The sequence below is a fragment of the Rhinatrema bivittatum genome, chromosome 7, assembly GCF_901001135.1.
Source record: "Rhinatrema bivittatum chromosome 7, aRhiBiv1.1, whole genome shotgun sequence".
Classification (NCBI taxonomy): domain Eukaryota; kingdom Metazoa; phylum Chordata; class Amphibia; order Gymnophiona; family Rhinatrematidae; genus Rhinatrema; species Rhinatrema bivittatum.
The window spans coordinates 305,512,356-305,537,198 of record NC_042621.1 but is presented as its reverse complement, the minus strand read 5'-3'; the positions used below and the strand labels follow the sequence as shown (position 1 = coordinate 305,537,198).

Genomic DNA, 24,843 nt, shown 5'->3' with positions numbered 1-24,843 from the left:
AGGCTTGAAATTACATATTAACAGGGAGAGTGACCTGGGAGGGGGATAACAAGGCGCAGAGTGGAAAGACAGAGTAACGTAACATTAGTGTTTGGGTAATTGCCAGGTTCTTGTGGCCTGGTTTTGGCCTCTGTTGGAAACAGGATGCTGGGCTTGATGGACCCTTGGTCTGACCCAGCATGGCAATTTCTTATGTTTTCTTATCAGGGTTCTGGTAGTGTGTTCAGAAAAAAAGGGACATATTTTGGCAAAGTTATAAAGAAACATATCTGTCTCACTAGGTCTGGCGATATTATAGAGGCTGGAAGGACTCAGAGGAACCAGCTCAAGAGGAAGATGGGGAGGTGCTTTATGCACCATACAAAGCGGGCCTGGCTATCCATGCCCTGAATGCTGCCTATTACTTACTAAGCTCTGGAGCTCATGCTATAGCTAGGAAGAGGCATGCATAATTACAAGTGTTCTCATAAAGAAGCTCCTATATGTTTAGGAGCCACTGCTGGTGTCTACTGCTGCAAGGTACTGAGAGCAGAGCCCAGGTGCTGACCTGAGTCCAAGCATCAAACAGTGGTGATTTTTTCATAGCATATTTATTTTATTTATATTTTATATACCATTGTTCAATCTGGCATATCACAACTGTTTACAGTATAACGTTAGCACTAATAAGAGTTAGGCATCTTATTTATTTATTTTGAGTTTTTCTATACCGGCATTCGCGATTGGAATTGCATCATGCCTGTTTACAATTAACTAGGGGTGCAAAAGGAGATATAAATAAGAACATTAACAGGTGCTGAGAGAAATAGTTGCAGTTACAATAAAACAGGGATATAACAAAACTCGGAGCAATGAAAAGGCGATGGGGAATAACATAACTAGGGGCAGAGCAAAGGCAATAGGAATTTAACATAGAGAACAAATTTGCCAGTTAATGGTGATTGCAAAGTTATGGTATTTGAAAAGTTATTGATTACCATGTTATGTTAAAATCTGCTTTTCGATTCAAGATGAGTTAAAGTTCAGCTGTAGTCTGGGAAGGCTTTCCTAAATAACCACGTTTTGAGTCTTTTCCTGAATGTTGGAAGGCACGGTTCCTGTCTCAGATCAGGTGGCATGGAGTTCCATAGTGTAGGTCCTGCCGTGGAGAAAGCCCTGTCTCTGAAGGTTATGTGCTGAGACGTTTTGGAGTGTGGTACCTGCAGGGATTCTCTGTAGGACTCTCTGATGGGTCTGGTGGAGGTATATTTTTTGAATGGGATTTGTAGGTTAAGCGGAGAGTAATGATGGATGGCTTTGTAGATAGTGGTAATGGACTTATATAAGATTCTATAATGAATAGGCAACCAGTGTAGACCTATGTGGTCTCTTCTTCTAGTGTTTGTCAATATTCTGGCTGCCATGTTTTGCACCATTTGAAGGGGTTTGGTGTGTGCTGATGGGAGACCTAATAGAATCGCGTTGCAATAATTTAACTTAGAGAAGATTATTGATTGCAGGACTGTTCTATAGTCGTGAAAGTGGAAAAGTGGTTTTATTCTTTTTAGGACGTGAAGTTTGTGAAAGCAGTCCTTGGTAGTTTGACTAATAAATGATTTTAGGTTTAGCCGGTTATCGATGATAGCTCCTAGGTCTCTTACTTGTGATGTTTGAAAGCTGGCTGGTGGATTAGTGGAGATGTTACTGTTTTCAGGGGAAATTAGAAGGAGTTCGGTTTTTGAAGAATTTAGGATTAGGTTTAGACTGGAGAGGAGGCAGTCGATTTCTAGAAGGCACTTTTCCCAGAATTCTAGAGTTTTTGTGCAGGATTCTTTGATGGGGATGACAATCTGAATCTTATTTTATATTGTAACTTTGTATCGTCTGTAACAATAGAAGTTAGATTAATAGTAGTAATAACAACATGTCTTAGTGTTAGGCAAGAGAAGCGGTTAACAAACAACAAGTGAAAGTAATGAGATAGTTGCTACAGCATGGATTAGCATCAGGGAAGTGTAATAAGAATTTAACAGTATACCGGTGGATTTACGGGGGTATATACAAGTTTTATAAATAGGGGGGCGTATGCGAGTTTTATAAATAGATTTAATGGAGAGAATAGACTCAAGGGTAAAATTGGTGGGTAGTGATTGAAGGTTAATATGATTGTTAGAAATTGTTGGACATATTGATTGTGTGATGGGGAGGGGGGCATTGTCTGAGTGAAATTTGTTGGTGTGCAGCTTGTGGCAAATAGGAGGAGACTGCGAAGGGGTGTGTGTTGGTAGATTAGAAGGAGTGTGGGGGGGAGGTAGAGGGGAGGTGGAGGGGCAATTAAGGGGGGGGCTGCTTTTGTAAGTGAGGTTGGTAGGAGATTATGTGGCTGAATGGCATGCTTTTTTAAAAAACCATGTTTTGAGGGGGTTTTGGTTTTTTTTTGAAGGAGTGAGTTGTGGGATCCAGTCTTAGCTGAGGTGGTACGCTGTTCCAGAGCGTGGGACCTGCTATTGTTAGAGCACAATCCAGTGTTGTGGTGTTTTAGGTGAAGGTATTGGAATGAGTCCAGAGTTGGTGGATCGAAGGTTTCTTTGAGGAATATGGAAGTGGAAAGCCATGCTCAGCCAGTCAAACTTGTCATAGTATAGTGTTTTGTGGATGAGAGTTAGCACTTTATATTGTATTCTGTGTGGGATGGGTAGCCAGTAAGATTTTTGAGTATTGGTCAGATGTGATCAGATCTTTTGGAGTTTGAGAGAGATCTTGCTGCTGCGTTCTGTAATAATTGCAGCGGTCTAAGGGAGATGGCCGGGAGGCCCAGGAGGAGGACATTGCAGTAGTCAAGTTTGGATAATGGTAGCGCTTGAAGGACATTTAAGTAGTCGTGGGTGTGGAGAAGCGTTTTGACTTTTTTTAGGATTTGAAGTTTGAAGAAACCATCTTTTATTACTGCATTGATGTGTTTTCTCAGGTTTAGATCATCATCTATGATGATGCCTAGGTCTCTGACTATGAGGGCTAGTTTAGTCTCCAGCTTTGATGTTGGGTGGTTGAAGCTGAGTGCTGTGGTGGATTTGTTGGTTATGTGTAGGATTTCGGTTTTCTTATGGTTGAGGTAGAGTGACATATGCAAAAGTAGTTGGGTTACTTTCCGGAGATATGTATCCCAGAGTTTTAGGGTGTTTGCAATGGACTCTTTTAGAGGAAGCAGGATTTGTACATCTTCAGCATATATGAAATAGGATAGGTTTAGTTCTGACAGAAGTGTGCATAGGGGTAAGATGTAGATGTTGAAGAGGGTTGATGAGAGAGATGATCCTTGAGAGATGCCGTGTGGAAGGGGAATTTGTTTGGATTCTGATGCATTTAGTTTGACTTTGTAGGATCGGTCTGATAGGTATGATTTAAACCATTTGAGTGTGGTATTGCACAAGCCAATTTCACTTAGTCTGTGTAATAGTGTTTCATGGTTGACGGTGTCAAAAGCAGCCGAGATGTCTAGTAGGATCAGCAGGTATGAGTGTCCGTTGTCGAGGCCTTTGAGGATTGTGTCGGTGAGGAGTAGCGTTTCCGTGCTGAAATGTTTTCTGAATCCATGTTGTGATGGGGATAGTATATTCTGGTTTTCCAGGTGTTCGGTGAGTTGACAGTTAACAATTTTTTCGAGGATCTTGGCTATAAAAGGAAGGTTGGATATGGGCCTGTAGCTTGATGGGTCGGACTTGTCGAGTTGAGGTTTTTTGAGGGTTGGTTTGATGACAGCACATTTGAGGATGTCTGGGAAAGTGCCTTGGTCGAGAGATAGATTAATGCATATCTGATCAGGTCTGAAGGCACGCCGATGTGCCATGGCACACTGGTTGGGAAACACTGCGCCAGATGTAGCAATCACCTATCAGCTATGTTCAGGATACAAGCATACCGGATTCCAGAAAAAGAACCACAGTCTGTAGCCCAATGACCAAGGATTGTCACTATGGTGGTCGAGACACATGGGAGGGAGAGGGTAGTCAGAAATGGGGTCCAGCAGAAGGGAACACTCCATAGCTGCAAATGAAGAAGGTTCATAAAAAAATATGCTATGCCATCTTGAATTAGATCAAAAGGTCCATTGAGCCCAGCATCCTGTCTCTAACAGTGGCCAGTCCAGATCTCAAGTACCCAGATCCCAAAAACACTCTCTCATTCACAATATCTATGTATCTAGCTAATGGGTTATGGACTTTCCTCCAGGAACTCATCCGAACCCCTTTTAAACCTCACCGTGCTAGATGCCTTGACCACGTTCCCCAGTAACAAAATTCCATAGCTAGATTTTTCACTCTGTGCACAAGTACTTTCGCCAGTTTAGTTTCATGGAGTGTTCCCTAGTTCTAAGGCTATTTGAAAAGGGATAGTTATTCCCCTGTTCTACACCACTTATTATTTTATAAACCTTTTGCATATCGCCTCTCAATTGCTGAATGTCCTAGCATATTTAACCTCTCTTCCATCGCCTTTCTCTGTAACTTTCTAGTTCCATTACATCTTTCTTGAGATGGGGCAACCAGAACTGCACATAGTACTTAAGGTGCAGTCCCCCCTCCCCCCCCCCACCATGGCTCGATACAAAGGTATTATGATAACCTCTATTTTATTCTTCACTTTCTGAATATTACCTAAAATATTATTTGCTTTTTTGAATACCGCAGCCAAGTACTGAGCTGAGGGTTTCAACGTATTTTCCAAAAGGACTCAGATGTCCTTTTCCTGGGTGATAACTGCTAACAGAACCCAGCAGCATATAACTATAGTTAATTCTTTTTACCTATGTGCATTACTTTGCACTTGTCCACATTAAAATTTAATCTGCCATTTAGATGCTGACTCCCAATCTCATAAGGTCCTTCTGTAGTTCTTCACAATCCACTCATGTTAACTTTTAATCATATTTTTTTTAATCATCTGCAAATCTATTTACCTTTCACCATTGGGAAAAGTGACCCATTCTCTAGTATAGTTTTCCTTTGAATTGTAGTCAGCCAGTTGCTTCTAACTGCATATTATGTTATTTCTTCATTTCATTTGCAATATATATATGAAAATGTTATTTATACTGTAAAATCTAGTCAGTCTCTCTAAATTTCTTATTTTTTTCTCAGCACATTTAGTCAAAGAGAGAGCAAGTTCCTTTGTTCTTGAGAAGCAAGGCTCAGTATACTTTACTACAGCACTGAAATAGGACAGTTCCCCAGAATGTGCGCCATGAGATATAGGAGAATCTTCACCCACAGCCCTGAAGCTACAATGATCTCAGAAAGCTCTTCTGCAGCATATGATATTCTTATCAGCCAAGCAGCTTTCCACAACAAACGTATATTAATTATTTAAACGCGGCTACATTTCAGAACTGATCAGTTTGATACCATGGGCGCCTCTCTCATGTACCAAAAACACGCTTTTGCCAAGCTGAGCACAATAAAACATGACAAAAAGTCTAAAGTTTTCATCTGAAAATAGTGTCTACAAGTCTGCCTTAGGAATCTAATTCTACCAGGGATGAAAAGATTGCGTTTGGCTTATCCTTCTTTCAATTAAGAAAACAAATTCGCACCCACTGCACAATGCAGCACTTCTTAATTTAGTTCCTCTGTTGCTCAAACCACAACTTAGTGGCTACAAAATGATATAATAGTCAAAAAAAAAAATATTTTAGCATCTTACACACAAAAAAATCTTCATATTATGCAGCACTAAAATAAAAAGGTAAGAACAGGGAAGACCCCAGGTCCTGGTGTCATCTAATCATACAGCTGCGGAAACTGCTACACAATTGACCTTTTGCTGCAGAATACATAACTCCGGTACCCTGCTGCCCCCCTGCCTCCTGCGGGGCCATTAACTACTATCTTCCCCACATCCAGTACATGGCTCCACGTACCCTGAACCCTGCAACAGCAATAACTATTCTCACAATGAACGGAAAGACATCAGCAATTGTCTGTAACATGCAGCTCTAAGTAACTTTAGACATGTACACCATGGGGCAAGAAGGTGAGGGAAGAGCAATTCACTCAACTGCAGGAGAGAGCAGCTGGTAGCTACAGAATGTGGTGTGAGAGGGGGAGGAGAAGGATGAGTGGTGGGTATGGGAGGAAAAAAACGACAGCAAAGGTCAGAAAGATGCTTGGCTGCATAGGGAGAGGTCTGGTCAGCAGAAAAAGGGAGGTGATATTGCCCCTGTATAGCTCCCTGCTGAGACCTCACTTACGGGCCGATACAGTAAAAATCGTGGGAGAGCGAGCGAGCATCCACTCTCCTGTGCGCGCGATTCAGTATTATAATTTATTTTAATTAGGGCCGGCGGTAAAAAGAGGCGCTAGGGACACTAGCGCGTCCCTAGCGCCTCTTTTTTTTTTTTGACAGGAGCGGCGGCTGTCAGTGAGTTTGACAGCAGACACACAATTTTGATGGCGTCGGTTCTCAAACCCACTAACAGCCACGGGTTCGGAAACTGGACGCCAGCAAAATTGAGCATCCGGTTTTCAACCTGCAAGCCGCGGGGCCATTTTAAGTTTTTTGGGGGTTTTTTTTGTTTGGTTTTTTTACCTTTTGGGAGCTTCGACTTAATATCGCCATGTTATTAAGTCGGAGGGTTGCCAGAAAAGAGGTTTTTACTGCTTTTCTGTGCACTTCCGGCACCAGCAGAAATTAGCGCCTACCTTTGGGTCGGCGCTAATTTCTTAAAGTAAAATGTGCGGCTTGGCTGCACATTTTGCTTACTGAATCGCACGGGAATACCTAATAGGGCCATCAACATGCATTTGCATGTTGCAGGTGCTATTGGTCTCGAGGGGGGTTGGACACGCGTTTTCAACGCGCTATTACCCCTTACTGAATAAGGGGTAAAGCTAGCGCGTCGAAAACGCGCGTCCAAATGCCGGTTAACAGTATCGACCTGTTAGAATACTGTGCACAATTCTGGAGACCCCACCTTCAAAGGGATAGAAACAGGATGGTGCCGGTACAGAGGGTGGACACTAAAATGATCAGTAGTCTTTGTTCTAAAGCAGTGGTTCCCAAACCTGTCCTGTAGGACCCCTAGCCAGTAAGATTTTCAGGATATCTGCAATGAATGAGATACTAGAGACTCAGTATCTGCAAATTTCTCATATACATATTTATTATGGGTATGCTGAAAACCTGACTGACTGGGGGTCCTCCCAGGTCAGGTTTGGAAACCTCTGTTCTAAAGCATATGAGGACAGATGAAGATGTAAACATGTACACCCTAGAAGAAATGCAAGATATGACAGAGATACTTAAATATATCCAAGGTTTCCATGCATAGAACCTCTTTTCCTATGTCCTGAACTGTAGTGTTTCAGATCACAATCCTACTGAAACTGGCACCCACCTATCGCAGTCCTTGGCATCAACCCATTCCTGGCAGCTAGTTTACAGCTGATAAAAAAAAAAAAAAGGAAATTGGGAGTTTTAAGAAATTCATGTGGCTGGGGGGGGTTGTATAACCCTGTAACGTTATGGGAAACCCTGAAGGTAGTACCGAGAGGCAAAATCATAAGTTATACAAACCATCAGAAAAAGATCGAAATGGCTAGACAAGCTTCTCTAATAAAGGAGGTTTCAAGATTAGAAAGTATACGTTGTATGGAAACATTTGATCAAAGAAGGGAGTTAGAGGTGCTACAAGTGAAACAGATAGAGAAATCACTGCACTACATGAACATAGTAAAGCAGGGAAACTTCTTGCTAGCATGCTCAAGAGAAGGCAATAAAGCACGTTAATCTCTGGCATGTGCCAAAGCAGTGGGCAGGTTTCTAACAATCTGGAAGATATTAATAGTACATTCAAGACATATATGAGTCTTTGTATGCAGGGAAAGAGCTGAGCACTGAGGAGGCAACAGAAGCATTCTTGTAAAAAATTTAAAAAAAAATTTAAAAAAGTCAGTCTCCCTAAGGTCACAGAGGACTAAAATAAGAAGTTGAGACTATTTCGCTGAAGGAGAAGTTGAAAGCAGTTTAGTTGCATAGGCAGGAGTCTGGGACCTGATGTGTTTCAGATAGATTTCTACAAAACTTTTTTTTTTTTTTTTTTTTTTTAATGGAGTTGGCATTGGATGAAGGTTTTATATTCCAGACCAGCAGCTAGGGTCCTCACAAATGGCTCTCTCTCCAGTCTCTTTCCAATTGGACAAGACACAAGACAGGGATGTCCCCTGTCCCCTCTGCCTGATCTAGCTATTGAAGTGCTGGCACAGGTTATCCGCACAGACAGCGTTATTCAGGGGTGTGTTTTTAATGGATGCATATCTTTGTATGCTGACAATGTTTTAATCTATATGACGATTCAGAAATCAGCCCCTCGATTGCTCAAGATATTAGAAGAATCTGGGTATAAAATTAATTATCAAAAAAACTAAATTATTCTTGATAGGGAGGGAGCCCAGCGCTCTCAGATCCCAGGAATTATATCTCATTTTAAAGTGGCAGTTACGGGATTTAGATAACTGGGCATTTTCATACCTAAACACTGGTTGGTCATCTATAAAACTAACTATACCCCAATTTGCAGGAAAATATAGAAGATATGCAGAAATGGACAGGATTTTATGTTATCAAAAAAACTAAATTATTCTTTTATTTTATGTTATCAAAAAAACTAAATTATTCTCTCAACCACAATCAAGAGTGGCTTCTTCAAGTTACATACATTGAAAAGAATTTAACCGTTATTACATCCTCAGGACTTCCAGACTGTGTTAGAAGCCACAATTCTACCAAAGATTGACTATTGTAATGCACTACTACTGGGTCTCCCTAAAAGCACAATTCAACCTCTTCAGATGTTGCAGAATGCCGCTACTCGTTTAATTACTAATACTCGACGGCATGAACATATTACTCCAGCACTCATGTTCCTACATTGGCTACCCGTATGCTTCAGAATTACTTTTAAAGTTCTCTCACTCATCCACAAATCAATTCACAACCAAGAGATGCAATGGTTCTCTGATCAGCTCATTTTTCGCACCTCCAACAGACCAATTAGAAATATTCACCAAGCGAAATTAGCTTTCCATCCACTAAAACACATCAAACACGTGTCCACCAGAGACCGATCATTCTCCATAGCTGGTATCAAAATCTGGAACAACATGCCGTTGGACCTGCGTCTTGAATCCTGTCACAAAACCTTCAAACAAAACCTTAAAACATGGTTGTTTGAACAAGCATTCACTCTATGAATCTCATCTAACCTTAAATTCAGCTATCCCATATTATTCCTTACTATCTCCTAGTTCTTATCCTCGCCAAGTGTATTTACATTCTGCTATTCCATACCCCCCCACTGTTATTCAATTCAGGCTATTGTATTTAATGTGACGTTGGTCTTGCCTCTGACAGTTAATTTGCTCCTGCGAATACATGGTTATTAATATGTTATTGGTTGACATTTAATGATGTATGCATATTATCTTTAAAACCCATGTTTCTGTAAAGCCTGTTGCTGTTAAATGTTTTACTGTTTTTAAAATGTTACATGTAAAGCCTGTTGCTAATTTATTGTTTCACTGTAAACCGAGGTGATGTATAACTATACGTACCGCAGTATAAAAGAATCTATAAATAAATAAAATAAATAAATAAATGTTTCGTGGATGGGAAGAATTGGGATTCTAAAAATGAATATTTTACCAAAATTAATGTACCCATTTCAGCATTTGCCAGTCACCCTACCCATGAATATTTTTGCAAACATAAATGGGTTATCACGGGTTATATGACAGGGCAGGGTCCCTAGGTTGAAGTTAAGTACCCAATGGCATACTAAGAATGGAAGAGGATTTGCTCTTCCTAATCTACTAGGGTATTACTGGGCTTCAGTTTGGCATGCTTGCTCGCATGGCTAAACCACGATTTCATTCAGTGTCGGCGAAGGAAAAGCAAGTTTGCTTACCGTAAACGGTGTTTCCGTAGATAGTAGGATGAATTAGCCATGCTGTCATGGGAACTGTCAATCAGGGCCCGGGAGGCGGAACTTCCTAAGAAGGAAACAGAGCTTTGCTCTGTGCAGCTGCGCATGAGTTCCCGTGCAGGAAACAGCAATCTCCTCAGTTTGTGATTAAGCAGTATAGGTACGCCAGTAGAAGATGTCAACAATCCAAGGAGGCGGGTGGGTCAGCATGGCTAATTCATCCTGCTATCTACGGAAACACCGTTTATGGTAAGCAAACTTGCTTTTTCCTGTCAATAGCAGGGCTGAATTAGCCATGCTGTCATGGGAATCCAAATCTTCCAATCACGCCCTGTATGTATCTGGACAGTTCTTTGCGTGATCCCTCTAGTATGGAGAGTCGAGTAAGAGATCACTCTGATAAGGATTGCAGAATTGCCCTGCCCATCTTGGCATCATTAGACGATTTTTGATCTAGGCAGTAATGCAATGTGAACGTAGGAAGAAATGACCAGGTGGCTGCTTTGCAAACGTCACTTGGCTGTATGTTTTTTAAATGAGCTATTGACGTTGCTCGTACCTGATGGGCTGTTGGCGCAGAAGGAGGAGATCAATTCTGTTACAGTAAACATGATTTAATACACTGTTATCCAGCTAGAGATAGCTCTTTTTGCTACCAGAGTACCTGTCTTCTTGGGATGGAGGGAGACAAATAATTGTGATGGAGAATGCGTTCTCTGCTTATAGTATGCTAGAGCTCGCTTGCAACCCAAAGGTATGTAACGAACGTTCCCTATCGTTGTTATGAAGTTTAGGGAACAACGTCGGTGGTGCAATTAATTGATTTAAGTGAAATTGAGATACCACTTTTGGGAGGAATGATGGGTGAGTCCTCATTACTACTTTGTGGTGATAAAATTGAAGATATGGGCTATAGTGGACCAAGGCCTGAAGTTCATTGACTCGACGTGCAGAGGTCACCGCTACGAGAAACACCACCTTCCATGTGAGGTATTTTATATGAGCCGAGTCAAGCGGTTCAAAGGGGGAAAGCATCAGCTGTTCCAGGATAAGGTTTAGATTCCATGGTATTGGAGGCTTAGCAATCAGTGGTCCGAGGCAAAGTAAGCCCCTTAGGAATTGGGAGATCAATGGGTGGAGAGAAATTGGATGTCCTTGGTGTGGCCTATGATAGGCAGCAATAACACTGAGATGAACCCTTACTGATGCCATCGCTAACCCTGTCTTGTATACTGTGAAGGTAGTCCAGAAGGGCTTCTGGCAAACAGTTCAAGGGTTCTATTCCTTTTGATGTGCACCAAGAGGAATATCTTTTCACTTGAATCCATAAGTTCATATAGTGGAAGGTTTTTTTGAGTGCAATATGACCTCTTGAGTTTGTAAAGATATGCCCTGTTCAGTCAGGAGGATCTGCTCAGCCTCCATGCTGTCACGTGAAGAGTCCCCGCTTCTTGCATCAAGAGATCTGGCCGATCCGGTAACCGAATGGGTTTCGCGATGGAGAGGTCTAGTAGATAAGTGTACCTCGGTTGTCAGGGCCAAGCCGGGGTTATAATCATCAGCTGTATTGCATCCTGGATACACTTCTGAATGGTTCTGGTGATAAGAGGGATCGGAGGAAATGCGTACATCAATTCCTCCGTCCAAGGGAGTAGGAATGCATTTTGCGCTACCCGGTGCTGAGTGGGCACACTGAGCAGAACTGAGGAACCTTCGCGTTGATCTCTATGGCGAAGAGATCTATTGACGGGATTCCCTATCGAGCAAAGATATCGAGAGTCACTTGATTGAGTGTCCACTTGTGAGGGTAGAATACCCTGCTGAGTCTTTCTGCTCGGGTATTGACTACTCCCAGTAAGTAAGTCACTTGCAGATGGATGGAGTGACGATGTGCATGGTCGAAGATGATCAGTGTCTCTCTGCAAAGGGTCCATGAACCTGCCCCTCCTTGCTTGTTTATGTAGAACATTGCCACTTGGTTGTCGGTGTATACCATTACCCAACATCCCTGCAGCTGTGGAAAAAAGGCTTGTATAGCATTGTGAATCACTCTGAGTTCCAACAGACTGATTTGTAGATTTTGTTCGTGGAGGGACCATAGTGCCTGTGTCTCCAGGAGATCTAAGTCCACCCCCCATCCTTTGAGAGGTATCCGTGATGAGTAAGATGTTGTGTGGGGGAGTGCTGAATAAGCCACCTTTGGTTAGCGTAGTCTTGCTGAGCCACCAAGTTATGTCGGTTGTCATTGTTGTGGTGTGGGTCACCTTCTGAGTTAAGGGTTGTGAGTGCTGCTTCCACTGACGTTTCAACCCCCACTGCAGTTGTTGCATGTGTAGTCGCGTGTTGGAGACCGTGAAGATGGCCACTGCCATGTGTCCCAGTACCGACAGTATCTGGCATGCGGAGGATCGCTGCGTTAATCTTAGAGCATGCAGTAGTCGTTGCATTTCCAATCGTCTGTCCTCTGGCAGAAAAGCCCGGTTCCAAGTGGTATCCAGTCGTGCTCCTATGAACTGCAGAATTTGAGTAAGGGTCAAGGCCGACTTGTCGTAGTTGATGACCAGCCCCAGCTCATCTAAGCATTGAATTAAATTGTTGTCATTGCTGCAGAAGGATGAACGGGCTCGATGCCACTAGAAGCCAGTCGTCGAGGTATGGAAACAACTTCAAACCTTTCTGCCGGAGGACGGCCACCACCACTGCCATGCATTTTGTGAACACTCTGGGGGCTGCCGATAGGCCAAATGGAAGAACCACATAATGGTAATGACTGCCCTTGAATTGAAAGGACAGGTAACGCCATGAAGATGGATGTATCGATGTGGGTATATGCATCCTTCAGGTCTATGGAGCACATCCAATCGTTGGGTTGTAGTAGAGGCAATATCGTGTTTAAGGATACCATCTTGAACGTCTCCTTCACCAAGTATTTGTTCAAATCTCAGAGGTCTAGGATTGGGCGAAGACCCCATGATTTCTTGGGAATGATGAAGTATGGTGAATAAAAACACTTGCTGTGGGCCGAGAGAGGAATGGATCGGTTGGCTCCCTGTTGTTGTAGCGATCATATTTCCATCGCTAATTGAGACTGATGGCTCCTACAGGTCATTGTTAGCAGATGCGGGAGCAGATGTGAAAATGGTAGTTGGTAACCGTGTTCTACTATGTCTAGCACCCAACGGTCGGATGTTATGGCAGTCCATGCCTTTATTCTGATGTGATTCTGCCTGGCGGTGTTACAGATTGTGGTGGTGGCCACTAAATCTTTAAAAAGACTGTGATGGCTTGCCTGGGACAGATGGTTGCTGTCCTGTGCTGCGTTGAGATCTAGCATGACCTCTTCCTCTTTGCAATTGCGGTTGCTGCTGTCTAGGCTGCTGTTGGTAGGAGGTAGGCCGGTAGGATGCGTAGGATCTGTAGGGACATCTAGAGAAAGACTGCCGACTTCCTGATGTAAAATATCACCTCAGTGCCTGATATGATGACGGAGTCGCCAGAGACTGGACCGCAACCACCTGCTCTTTGAGATTCGCTACAGTCTCTTGGAACTTGTCCCCGAAGAGGTTTCCCCCTTTACACGGGAGGTTCGCCAGTTTGCTGTGGACGTCCTCCCTAATTGCGCTGGCATGGAGCCATGCTGTCCGGCGAGCTGCAATCGCTGTTCCGGATGATCTGGAGGAGGACTCAAATGCCTCGTATACCATCCGAAGTAGATGACAAATGCCCTTTTCGATGTCCAGAAGGGGCTATTGCGTAGATTGTGCAGAGATTTCTGAGGTGAAAAGCAAGCCCTTAACTACCTGAATGCACTCATACAGATATTGCAATATGTAAAACTGATGCTGACTGATTCGTGCAGACAGCATGGAAGACTCAATGGTTTTGCGTGCAAATTCATCCAGACAGCAATTCTCTATACCTGGTGGGGCCGACGCATGCAACTTTGATTTTTTAGCCCGTTGCATGGCTGACTCTACCACGATGGAATAGTGAGGAAGCTGTGGTCATGTATAATAAGGCGATTGTTGCATGCGGAACTTTAAATCTGCCTTACGTGATACTGGTGCCATGGTGAGTGGTGTCTCACTCTAGGGTCCACGAGAGCTGTCACTGGCCCCTAGGCCTTACCTGGAAGAACACTACAAGTCATTTAAAACTGTATTTATAAAAAGGCCTTTGAGTGAATAAGAGCTTTGGCTTAGCTTGCTTTCCTTTATACAAGAGATTCTAATCCAGTCCCAGCCTACCCTAGCCCCACTTCACCACCCTTTATAATAAGAAAATCCAAATGCTGAGTGTGCACGGGCCTTCCTTCAAGCCCCACTATCGCCCTTCTAAAAACCAGTCATAACAGCGTCAGTTCTTTTTAGGCAAAAGCAAAATATAAATCAAATAACTAACTTCATAATCCACCCATGCATGTTGAATCCCAGCTAAAGATGTTGCTGTAATGCAATGGCTGGAATTACTTCCCCTCCAGAGACTGGTTGCCTCCATAGTAATTCCAGTCCCTGCTGGCCCAGTGAGTAATAACCAGATACAGGAAACAAAGAGGGTTCACATATGGACTGTGGGGGCCACCTGGCCTACCCAGAGTGCATTTAACATTTACATCCCCTTTACTTTAATGCTGCTTTCAGGTAATTTTACCAAAGCAGCTCAACCCCTTAATATACATGTGCATTCATGAAAGCAAAGAAGCTTTACACAAACACATACACTAAGAAACAAAAAGGTAAAACCAAACATTTGTTCAAGGGAAATAAAGGTACATCCAAAAGCAAATATACTTCACCTTGCACACAAGAACAACATTTCACAGACGAAGAAGAAATTATACAAATTTCTACCCTTGGCAACAAGGAGAATGTATAACAATGAACAGCCAAAAGCAGGGGAGTCACAAACATTTCAACTCATCTTAAGCAAAGTTCTTTATAACCAGAAACATCAGAATTAACAAGCACACTAATATGGGAGGGGAGAAATGTTAAAAAAAAAAAAACATCTTCCCCAGGAAGTTGTAAGTATAAAAAGAAATTATGCCAGGGCACCTTTCCAGACATAAGCTGAACCTTCCTGGTTCCTCGCTCGAAAGCAAGGGTTTGGAATCTCAGGTATGACGACATTTCCCTGGAACGTATGCAAATGACCAGGTACACTGCAGAATATGAAGGACATCTGGAATGCTTCACGGGTCTAAAGAGGGAACTGGTGATATGTGACTTCTTGAGTCAATGATCAAAGCTTGCAGCGAAGTAGGTCACTAATGCAAGCAACTGGAGGACAAAGAAGGCAGCACTAGAGCATATTGCAAATGAAAATAAAAGCCATAAATAAGAGACACTTAGGTTTTAGTCCTGAATGGCTTAGCCTGGTAACATCTCTCAATCCCCACAGAGGTCTCCAGAGGATATTTCCCCATCGTGTTTATGGGACTAGTAGGGTACCGAAAACAAGGTGAAGAAAACCTTGAGGATTGCAGAGATGTATCCAGCAACGTTTTGTATTTATGTATTGTTTGATTCAGCAGGCTCATTTATTTTCTATCTTCTTTTCAATCTATTTACTTAGATGTATGTTTTAAATGTGTTAAAACCTCTCATGAATCAAATCCTCAAAATAAAGAACAGACATTTTTCCATAGAAAAAATGTTTATAACAAGATGCACAACAAAGCAGGGAAAAGGAAAATACATGGAAAGTGTAAACCCTGGTAACATGCTGCTGACCGGCATTCCTGTGGGCAGAACTCCAGTAACCATACTGGGGAAAACTGGATTATCTGCAGGTTGTAATAATGTAATGTTATTGGACAAACATAGAGGCAACCAAACTAGATCCAGTGCAAAGGGGCATTCCCTCTGAGGAGGGGAGCTCTGTGGTCTTGAAAGGCCGTGTACAGCATTATCTGTGGAGAAGTCTTATCCTTCAAAGCATCCCAGTTTCAGGGAATTAGGCAGCAGGGCTTCCTTCCTCTGAAAAAGCAGGCAGTACCGCCTTAGAAACCAGCAAAGGGCCACTTGCTCTGAACAGATCAGCGCCAAGGTAAAGAGAAAGGTGAATTCCAGCACCGCATCCCTTTCTACAGCCGAGACGTCAGAGCGCCTTCCCTGCCGCTCGCACCCTCGCTTGCAGGGGGATGCAGACCGGCGCCGAGTCCCAGTCCCAGCTCTGACCTCCGCCGATCCACGGCAAAGAGACCGGAGGGGGGGGGGAGCCCCCACCCCCCGACTCACCTCTCAGGGAGGGAGGGAGAGCCCGGCCCGGTCACACCCGGGGGGGGAAGAGGAAAAGCTCGGCCCAATCACCCCTGGGGGGGGGGGGGAGAGAGAAAGAGAAAAGGGGAGGGAGAGCTCGGCCACCCCTGCAGAGAGAGTGAAAAAGGGAGGGAGAGCCTGACCTGGTCACCTCCGGGGAGAGAGAGGAAAAGGGAGGGAAAGCCGAGCCCGGTCACACCCGGGGGGAGGGAGGGAGAGCCCGGCCCGGTCACACCCGGGGGGAGAGAGGGAGGGGAGAAGGTCCCGGCCCGGGCGCTTCGTGTCAGGGAGGAAGGGAGACAGGGGCCGGGTCGCAGTGACCCAGCACCCAGAAGGCCCCCCCGCCGGGATGGAGCGAGCGGGACTTACCGGGTCGGGCCTCGAAGCCGCCGTCCCTGCGGCTGCACCACAGCGCCTTCTCGCCGCTCTGCAGGATGTAGTGGTCCTTGGCTTGGAAGAGCTCCATGTCGGTGGCCCCCGCCGCCCCCCGCGGAGGGGAAGGGAGAAAGGGACGGAGGCTCCGGCGGCTCCCGAGGGTCAGTGCCGCGCGCGCGCGCGCGCCTTCGTTCCCCGCCCGCCGCGCGCGCCGCCCCGCCCCCTGCCGCCACGTGACCGCTTCCGTCACCCAAACAGCCTCTCGTGGAGGGCAAGCGACCAGGCGAGCGCGAGCCGCTGCCATGGCGACGGAGTCGTGCCGGAGCGCGCTCCTCCGCCTGCCGGTCCCCGAGCGCCGCCCTGAGGTTATCCGTGCGTCCGCTACAGGCGCCACCGTCCTCCCGCGGTTTGTAACAGGGGCACAGGAGCGAGGTCCCCCGAGCCTGTCAGCGCTGACCGGCTTTTCCCCGCCCCCTGCTGCTGTGTAGAGGCAGCTGCACGCCCCACGAAAGCAGCCCGGGCCAGGAATGGAGCCCAGGTGTCTCTAGAACACTCCCAGCCCAATGAGCCAGGGCCAGGAATGGAGCCCAGGTGTCTCTACAACACTCCCAGCCCAATGAGCCAGGGCCAGGAATGGAGCCCAGGTGTCTCTACACCACTCCCAGCCCAAGGAGCCAGGGCCAGGAATGGAGCCCAGGTGTCTCTACAACACTCCCAGCCCAATGAGCCAGGGCCAGGAATGGAGCCCAGGTGTCTCTACAACACTCCCAGCCCAAGGAGCCAGGGCCAGGAATGGAGCCCAGGTGTCTCTACAACACTCCCAGCCCAAGGTGCCAGAGCCAGGAATAGAACCCAGGTGTCTCAACATTACTCCCAGCGCAAGGAGCCAGAGCCAGGACGGAGCCCAGGTGTCTCTACAGCACTCCCAGCCCAAGGTGCCAGGGCCAGGAATAAAACCCAGGTGTCTCTACAGCACTCGCAGCACTTTCTGGACCAATCAGCAGGAGCCAAGAATCAGGAATGGAGCCTAGGTGTCTCTACAACACTCCCAGCCCAAGGAGCCAGAGCCAGGAATGGAGCCCAGGTGTCTCTACAGCAGTCACAACCCTTGCTGGACCAAGCAGCAGGAGCCAAGGGTCAGGAATGGAGCCCACGTGACTACAGAACTCGTAGCCAGGTTCAGGAATGGGGCCCAGGTGGCTCTACAGCACTCCCAGCCGTTGCTGGCCCAAGGAGCAGGCGCTAGGGTCAGGAATGGAGTCCAGGTATCTCTACAACACTCCCAGCTCAAGGAGCAGGAGCCAGGGTCAGGAATGAAGCCTAAGTGTCTCTACAGCACTCCCAGCCCTTACTGGCCCAAGGAACTGGAGCTGGGGTCAAGAATGGGTGGAGAAAGGAGCATGATGGCAGCATGAGTGGTTGTGCTGAGCATTTGCCCTATATTAGTGTTACCTTCTGAAGTTATGCCTCCCAAAAAGAAAGTGAGGGTTCATGTCTTCTTGTCCGGGACTGGAAAGCCCTCCCTCATGCAGTAGAGGATTTATGGCTTTGTCTTCTGCAACCCTGGCACTTTGGAGTGCAGCAGTCCTGCTGGCATTTTGGGTGGAGGGCTAGCCATTGTCTGGGGGAGGAGACATCGCTGAGCCCTGCTGGCCGATTAGCGCTGGCATGTAGAGAACGTGACTCCAGTTCCATGGTATGTTCAGCACTGATAGATGATGAAAGTACCGGAGCTCCCATGGAGAGAGCCAGTCTCTTGTCACTGTTCCCTCAACCAGTGTTGCTACTAGAGGGAAAGGAGAAGGCTTCAGCTGAGCAGGGTGAGTGATAGGCAACCGGTGGGAAACAGAGTGTGGAGGAGAATCAAGGCCTTAGCCTGAAGCAGCGGTACTTGTGGCTGGTGGACCCTCTTCTCTCTTGTTGAAACTGCCAGTGATGTCTTTGGATGCTATCTGGATGGCCCTGGTAAGGCTTGATACATTGAGTTCAAAATGTGCCCTAGTCAGGTACAAAATATGACTATATTGGCTGAAGATTACGAATTCTGCTCAAAAGAAATTAAGGGAAGATTGGAGGTTCTGGAGAAAGATATTAAAGACTTAAAATCAATGAATGGGGGCCTTATTGCGGGACAAAATATATTACATTGGAAAATGGAGCAACTTGAAAACTACTCCAAGCATTTGAATTTCCCAGTTTTTGGGTTTGTTTTTTTTAATTATTTGTTCAAGGTTTTGGGCCATCCACCAAGAGATATGTTTAAGAAATTTCTCTCTGAAGTACTGAGCACCCTCCACACCACACACAGATGTTCTGTCTCCTGGGAGGAGCTATGAGGAACAAGGAGCAGCCCAACTTACTCTTGCTAGTTTGCACTTAACAGCTGTATTGGAAAAGTTATCGCTGGAAGAGCTGCCTTGTTGGTTTCCATTGTCTTCGAGCATGATTTATGTTGCATCAGGTGCTTTGTCTTTTCAGAAAGCTCAATCTTTATTTATGGGGCAAAGAATTTGGATTATTCTGGACTTGGCTAATGTTACGCAGGAGCAAAGAAAATTATTTTTAGCAATGCGGCAGGAGATGCATGGTCAAGGGGAGCTTTCTTATATCTACATTATCCCTGCAACTGTATAGTCCAATACGACAGTGTGAAATAGATGTTTACTAGCGTGTAGCAGATGGACTCAGGACCAATGGGTATAGTGTGCTCCTGTTAGCAGTTGGAGACGGAGTCAGATTTCAATCTGACATCAGCACTACATATACCCGTGCACGAGGCTCTGTGCCCCAGTTTTTTCCGTCTCCATAGCAGTTCGGGACTTCACACATGCGTGCACAGTGTTAGAAAACCAAACTCCAAATTCAAAGAAGAAAGAAAGAAAGAATCTTACCTACAGATGAGCCCCGCTCGCCTGCGTGGACTTAGCCCCCTGAAAAGGGAGCGGCTGAAAGGCAGCGGGTGCAAGACCGAGCGCGGCGGTGAAGGTATTCCCCTCTCCCCCCGCAGCCCAAGACCGCCCGGCCAGAGACCGGGAAGCACCGAGACAAGGTAAGATAGAAAACTTTTCTCTAAGTCTCTGGTCTCCGAGGCTCGGATAACCGCACAGATCGTCCCTGATTAGACAGACGGCGTCTGTCTAATCAGGTTGAGCAGCCCCGTCCGGGCTAGACCCCGATCCGGCTCGAGGGTCCTCCCACGTAGAGACCCTCTGGGGGGGGGGCCGCCATCTTGCCCGCGTGGTCACCGGCGCCATTTCCACCCCCCCCTTGGTCGCCGCTTTCTCCGCACAACTGAGCCATATGCACAGCAGCGAGCCGGGCACATAAAATACTTGTGCGCACAGCGCCGCGTGCATATGCGCCGTGTGCATAGCAATGCGCACAAAGGGTGCCGAGCACACAACTAGGCCCGTGCACACAGCCACACGCGCATCTTCCGTTCCTAGGCGCACAACGTAGGCGCACCCGGAACGCATAACCAGGCCTCCCAGCACGCACATCTGTACAGGATACACGCGCAAATCATGGCACCACTGTCCAAGACAGCTAAAGGCCCAGTCCTCTGCCTGGCATGTCACCTGAGAGCGGCACAGCCCGAGGTGACCTCCGCCCTGTGCCTGTTGTGCGAAGAAGCTCGGGGGGAGCCGAGACAAGGTCCCCCTCAGCCTGTAGAGGACTCTGGATCTACCAGCAAGACTACCCTGGACCTCTCTATTCCCTACTCGGCCCTTCCATAGTGGGGGCCGTCGGGGAGCGCCGCCTGACCCAATGCGGTCCCAGGCAATTTCATCTGGGCAGGATTCTTCGCGGAACTGCAATCCTACATCCACGCACAGACAGGACCACCAGTGGCACAACCACAACCCCCGCCAGTGGCCCAGAACCTCCCAGGGCCCTCCTGGCCTTCACCAGATGAGCCGCCCCTGGACAAATACCTCCCCTTAGAGGACACAGATCATTCGGAGGAGGAACCAGAACCCCTGGAAGAAGGGGAACTCCCTCCAGGAACGGAACCGCATCGCACCATGACGTGCTTCTTCCCAAAAGATGAATTATTAGATTTCGTAGCCACGAGTCTGAAGGTATTGGCCATCCCGGACACATGCAACACAGCAGAGTCCAAGGCGAGCCCCTTTCTGGCCGGGATCCGCCAAACTTCACGACCCCACGACGAAGGAACTCCTGAGGTTTCCCAAAGTCGACGCCTTGGTCTGCGCCACCACAAAGCGCACCACCATACCAGTTGAGGGTGGAGCTTCCCTCAAGGATGCCAATGACAGATGGCAGGAATCCATCCTCAAGCAGTCTTACGATGTATCAGCTATGACCCTACAGATCGCTGCTTGCTGCGCCGTGGTATCACGCGCCTGCCTGGCGATGGCCAGGGAAGCAACTACGCCAATCGAGGCATTAGACCCAGCAATATCATTCCTCACAGATGCGACCTCAGACCTGGTGCGCACCTCAGCCAGGAGCCTCTCGTCCATAGTGGCAGCCAGAAGACAGCTCTGGCTCCGAAGCTGGTCAGCCAATGCGTCCTCTAAGACAAGCCTCACGAGAATGCCTTTTAGAGGATCACTCCTCTTCGGAAGCGACCTGGACAAACTAGCCGATAAATGGGGCAAGTCCCCAGTACCCCATCTACTGGAGGACAGGAGGAAGAGGAACCAATGCCCCTCTCCCCGGGCACCCAAGGGCAGAGGATCCCAGCATTATAGACCATGCAAAAACACTAACCAAGCCCCCGGCCCCGCCAGCAAGGGGCAGTCCTTTCAGAACAGAGACAACAAAAGAGGAGCCGGCTCAGGACCAGGCCCCAGCCACAACACACAATGAGAATCAGCAGACCCATCTACAGGAAGAAATCATAGGGGGCAGGCTTGCCCTATTCTACCAAAGATGGTTTGAGATAACGTCGGACAATTGGGTCCTATCCATCATCCGAGAGGGATACTACCTGGACTTCCTCAGCATCCCTCTGGACAAGTTTGTGATTTCTCCGTGCCACGACCCCTCCAAGAGGAAGGCAGTGGAAACCACACTATCAAAACTATTCGCCCTAAAGGCAATAACACCGGTGCCCCCGCACCAACAAAATTCGGGGCACTATTCCATCTACTTCATCGTGCCCAAGAAAGAGGGAACATTCCGGCCCATACTGGACCTCAAGACCGTCAATCGCTACCTGAAGGTACCCCGCTTCCGCATGGAAATCCTGCATGCGGTCATAAGGGCGGTACAACCAGGAGAATTCCTGACCTCCCTGGATCTTTCAGAAGCCTATCTCCACATACCTATCCATCGCATCCACCAGCATTTCCTACACTTCGCGATATTGGGCCATTACTACCAGTTCCAGGCCCTACCATTTGGGCTGGCTACGGCTCCCCCAACGTTCACCAAGATCATGGTGGTAGTAGCGGCAGCACTGAGGAAAGAGGGAATCCTCGTGCATCCATACCTGGACGATTGGCTAATCAGAGCCAAATCGCCAGAGGAAAGCCAGCAAGCAACCACCAGAGTCAAGGAATTACTGCAGAACCTCGAGTGGGTCGTCAACACACCCAAGAGCCACCTGCAGCCCTCCCAATGATTGGAATACCTGGGAGTCCGGTTCGACACCCAAAGGGAACAAAGTCACCCCCCTTCTCCCTACAAGGAGAAGGAGATTGATGGAACAACTACGAGCATTGTTGAATTCCACTCTCCCCACAGCATGGGACTATCTCCAAGTCCTCAGACTCATGGCATCAACCATAGGAGTCATCCCATGGGCAAGGGCCCACATACGGCCCCTACAACATTCCCTACTGTTCCATCGGGTTCCAGTCCCTCGTTGGAACCCAATGTCTCAAAACTACTCCGCCCCCCTCCGGCTACCGGCGAAGGTTCGGAACCAACTACAATGGTGGCTACAAGAAGACCACCTGAGCGAGGGAACAAGCCTATCCCCACTGGAATGGACCTTGCTCACCACGGACGCAAGCCTTCAGGGATGGGGAGCCCACTGCCAGGAGCTAATGGCTCAAGGGCAATGGGACGAAGAAGAGTCAGCATGGAACATAAACCGACTGGAAGCCCGAGCAGTCAGATTAGCCTGCCTACGGTTCAGCCACAGACTCCGGGGCAAATCAGTCAGAGTCATGTTGGACAGCGCCACAACAGTGGCCTACATCAACCACCAGGGGGGAACCAGGAGCCAGCAGGTGTCCCTGGAAACAGAACCCCTAATTACATGGGCAGAATCAAACCTACAAGGGATATCAGCCGCCCACATCGCAGGAAAAGACAACGTCACTGCAGACTACTTCAGCAGAGAGAGTCTGGATCCAGGGGAATGGACACTGTTGACAACAGCCTTCCAGCGAATAGTAAACCACTGGGGAACACCAGCCATGGATCTTCTGGCAACCGGGTCCAACACCCGGATTTCCAAGTTCTTCAGCCGAAGACTGGAACCGCTGTCCCAGAGAATCGACGCCCTCGTCCAGACCTGGCCTCAGGAGACCTACTGTACGCCTTCCCTCCATGGCCACTACTGGATGGAATCATCTGCAAGATAGAATACCACAGAGGGCTGTTACTTCTAGTGGCCCCGTACTGGCCAAGAAGGCTGTGGTATGCGGACATGCGAAGACATCTGGCGGGAAACCCTCTACGCCTACCTCCACACAGGGATCTACTCCAGCAAGGACCGATCCTCCACAAAGACCCAACGAGATTCTCGCTTACGGTCTGGCCATTGAGAGGTCTCGCCTGTAAAAGAGTGGATGCTCAGGACCAGTGATAGACACACTGCTCCAAGCGTGCAAGTTCTCCACCTCCTTAACATATATACGAGTATGGAGAATATTCGAAGCCTGGAGCGAGGACCCCGACATCCTTCCACTGACAGTCAAAATCCCCATGATCCTGGAATTTCTGCAGGATGGCGTGAGCAAAGGGTTGTCTCTCAACTCCATCAAGGTACAACTGGCCGCCCTGTCTAGCTTCAGACCCAGAGTGGACGGCAGTGGACGGCAGCAGCCTAGTGGCCCACCCAGACATCTCCCGCTTCTTAAGAGGGATCAAGCACATTCGACCACCTCTAAAGTGGCCAATACCCCTATGGAATCTCAATCTAGTATTAGACTTCCTAGTGGGAGCCTCATTCAGACCAACTCGCGGTCTGTTCCTATGGCTCCTGACCTTGAAGACAGCATTCCTCGTGGCAATCTGCTCAGCCCGTCGAATCTCCAAACTTCAAGCACTATCATGCCGGGAGCCGTTCCTCAGATTCACGCCGGGATCCATACAGCTGTGCACTGTACCCTCCTTCCTGCCAAAGGTGGTTTCTCACTTCCATCTAAACCAAACCATCTCGCTGTCATCTCCAGAAGAGCATAAGGACTCGGAAGACTCACGCCTTCCTCGCTACCTGAATGTCGGCAGACTTCTAGTCCGATACCTGAAAAGATCGGAACCTGTACGAAAGGCGGACCATCTGTTCGTTCTTCACAGCGGGAAGAAGCAAGGGGAAGTGGCCTCGCGGGCAACCATTGCCTGCTGGATCAAAGAAGTAATCAAGGCGGCCTACATAGAGGCAGGCAAGCCCCCACCTCTACAAGTCAAGGTCCATTCCACAAAAGCCCAGGCAGTGTCCTGGGCAGAAATCAAGATGCTGTCACCCGCAGAGATCTGTCGGGCAGCAACGTGGTCCTCCATCCACACCTTCTCGAGATTCTATCGCCTGGATGTTCAGGCCAAGGAGGACACAGCATTCGCAAAGGCAGTACTAAATGGGCCACGGGCAGCCTCCCGCCTGGTTCGGGAGTAGCTTTTGTACATCCCATTGGTCCTGAGTCCATCTGCTACACGCTAGGAAATGGAGAAATTACTTACCTGATAATTTCATTTTCCTTAGTGTAGACAGATGGACTCAGCAGTCCGCCCATGGCTGCCTCGCAATCAAGAAGCCCCAGGGGAACCTCCCCCTGAGTGCACCACAAGCACGGTAAGCCAATACTTATTTCTAGTTCAGACACCCATATTACCAGGTGTCTGCGCTTCTCAGTTGAATGCCGTAGAAGTCTCCAGCTAGAAATCTCATCATCCAATCCGAGTAATCAAGTTTCAAGTTAATCGTTAACCAAATTAATCAAAATTATCCAAACACACATATATCCATAATTGCTTTTCAAGGAGAAAACTGAGGAACAGAGCCTCGTGCACGGGTATATGTAGTGCTGACGTCAGATTGAAATCTGATCC

At 47.3% G+C, this 24,843-nt stretch overlaps 1 protein-coding gene across 2 annotated transcripts in view; it reads right to left on the bottom strand.

The window, feature by feature from the left end:
• Window positions 1-16,810, bottom strand: part of LOC115096038 (phosphatidylinositide phosphatase SAC2-like) — a 172,341-nt gene extending 155,531 nt beyond the window's left edge. The window contains exon 1 of one of the 2 annotated variants that reach the window (XR_003857945.1): window positions 16,588-16,810. Coding sequence is in view for 1 of the 2 variants with exons in the window: in XM_029610525.1 (XP_029466385.1) it covers window positions 16,588-16,684 (97 nt within the window). In the remaining variant the exon portion in view is untranslated. The remainder of the gene's footprint in view (window positions 1-16,587) is intronic. The other variant, XM_029610525.1, reaches the window with a different exon arrangement.
• Between the last annotated feature and the right edge of the window lie 8,033 nt (window positions 16,811-24,843).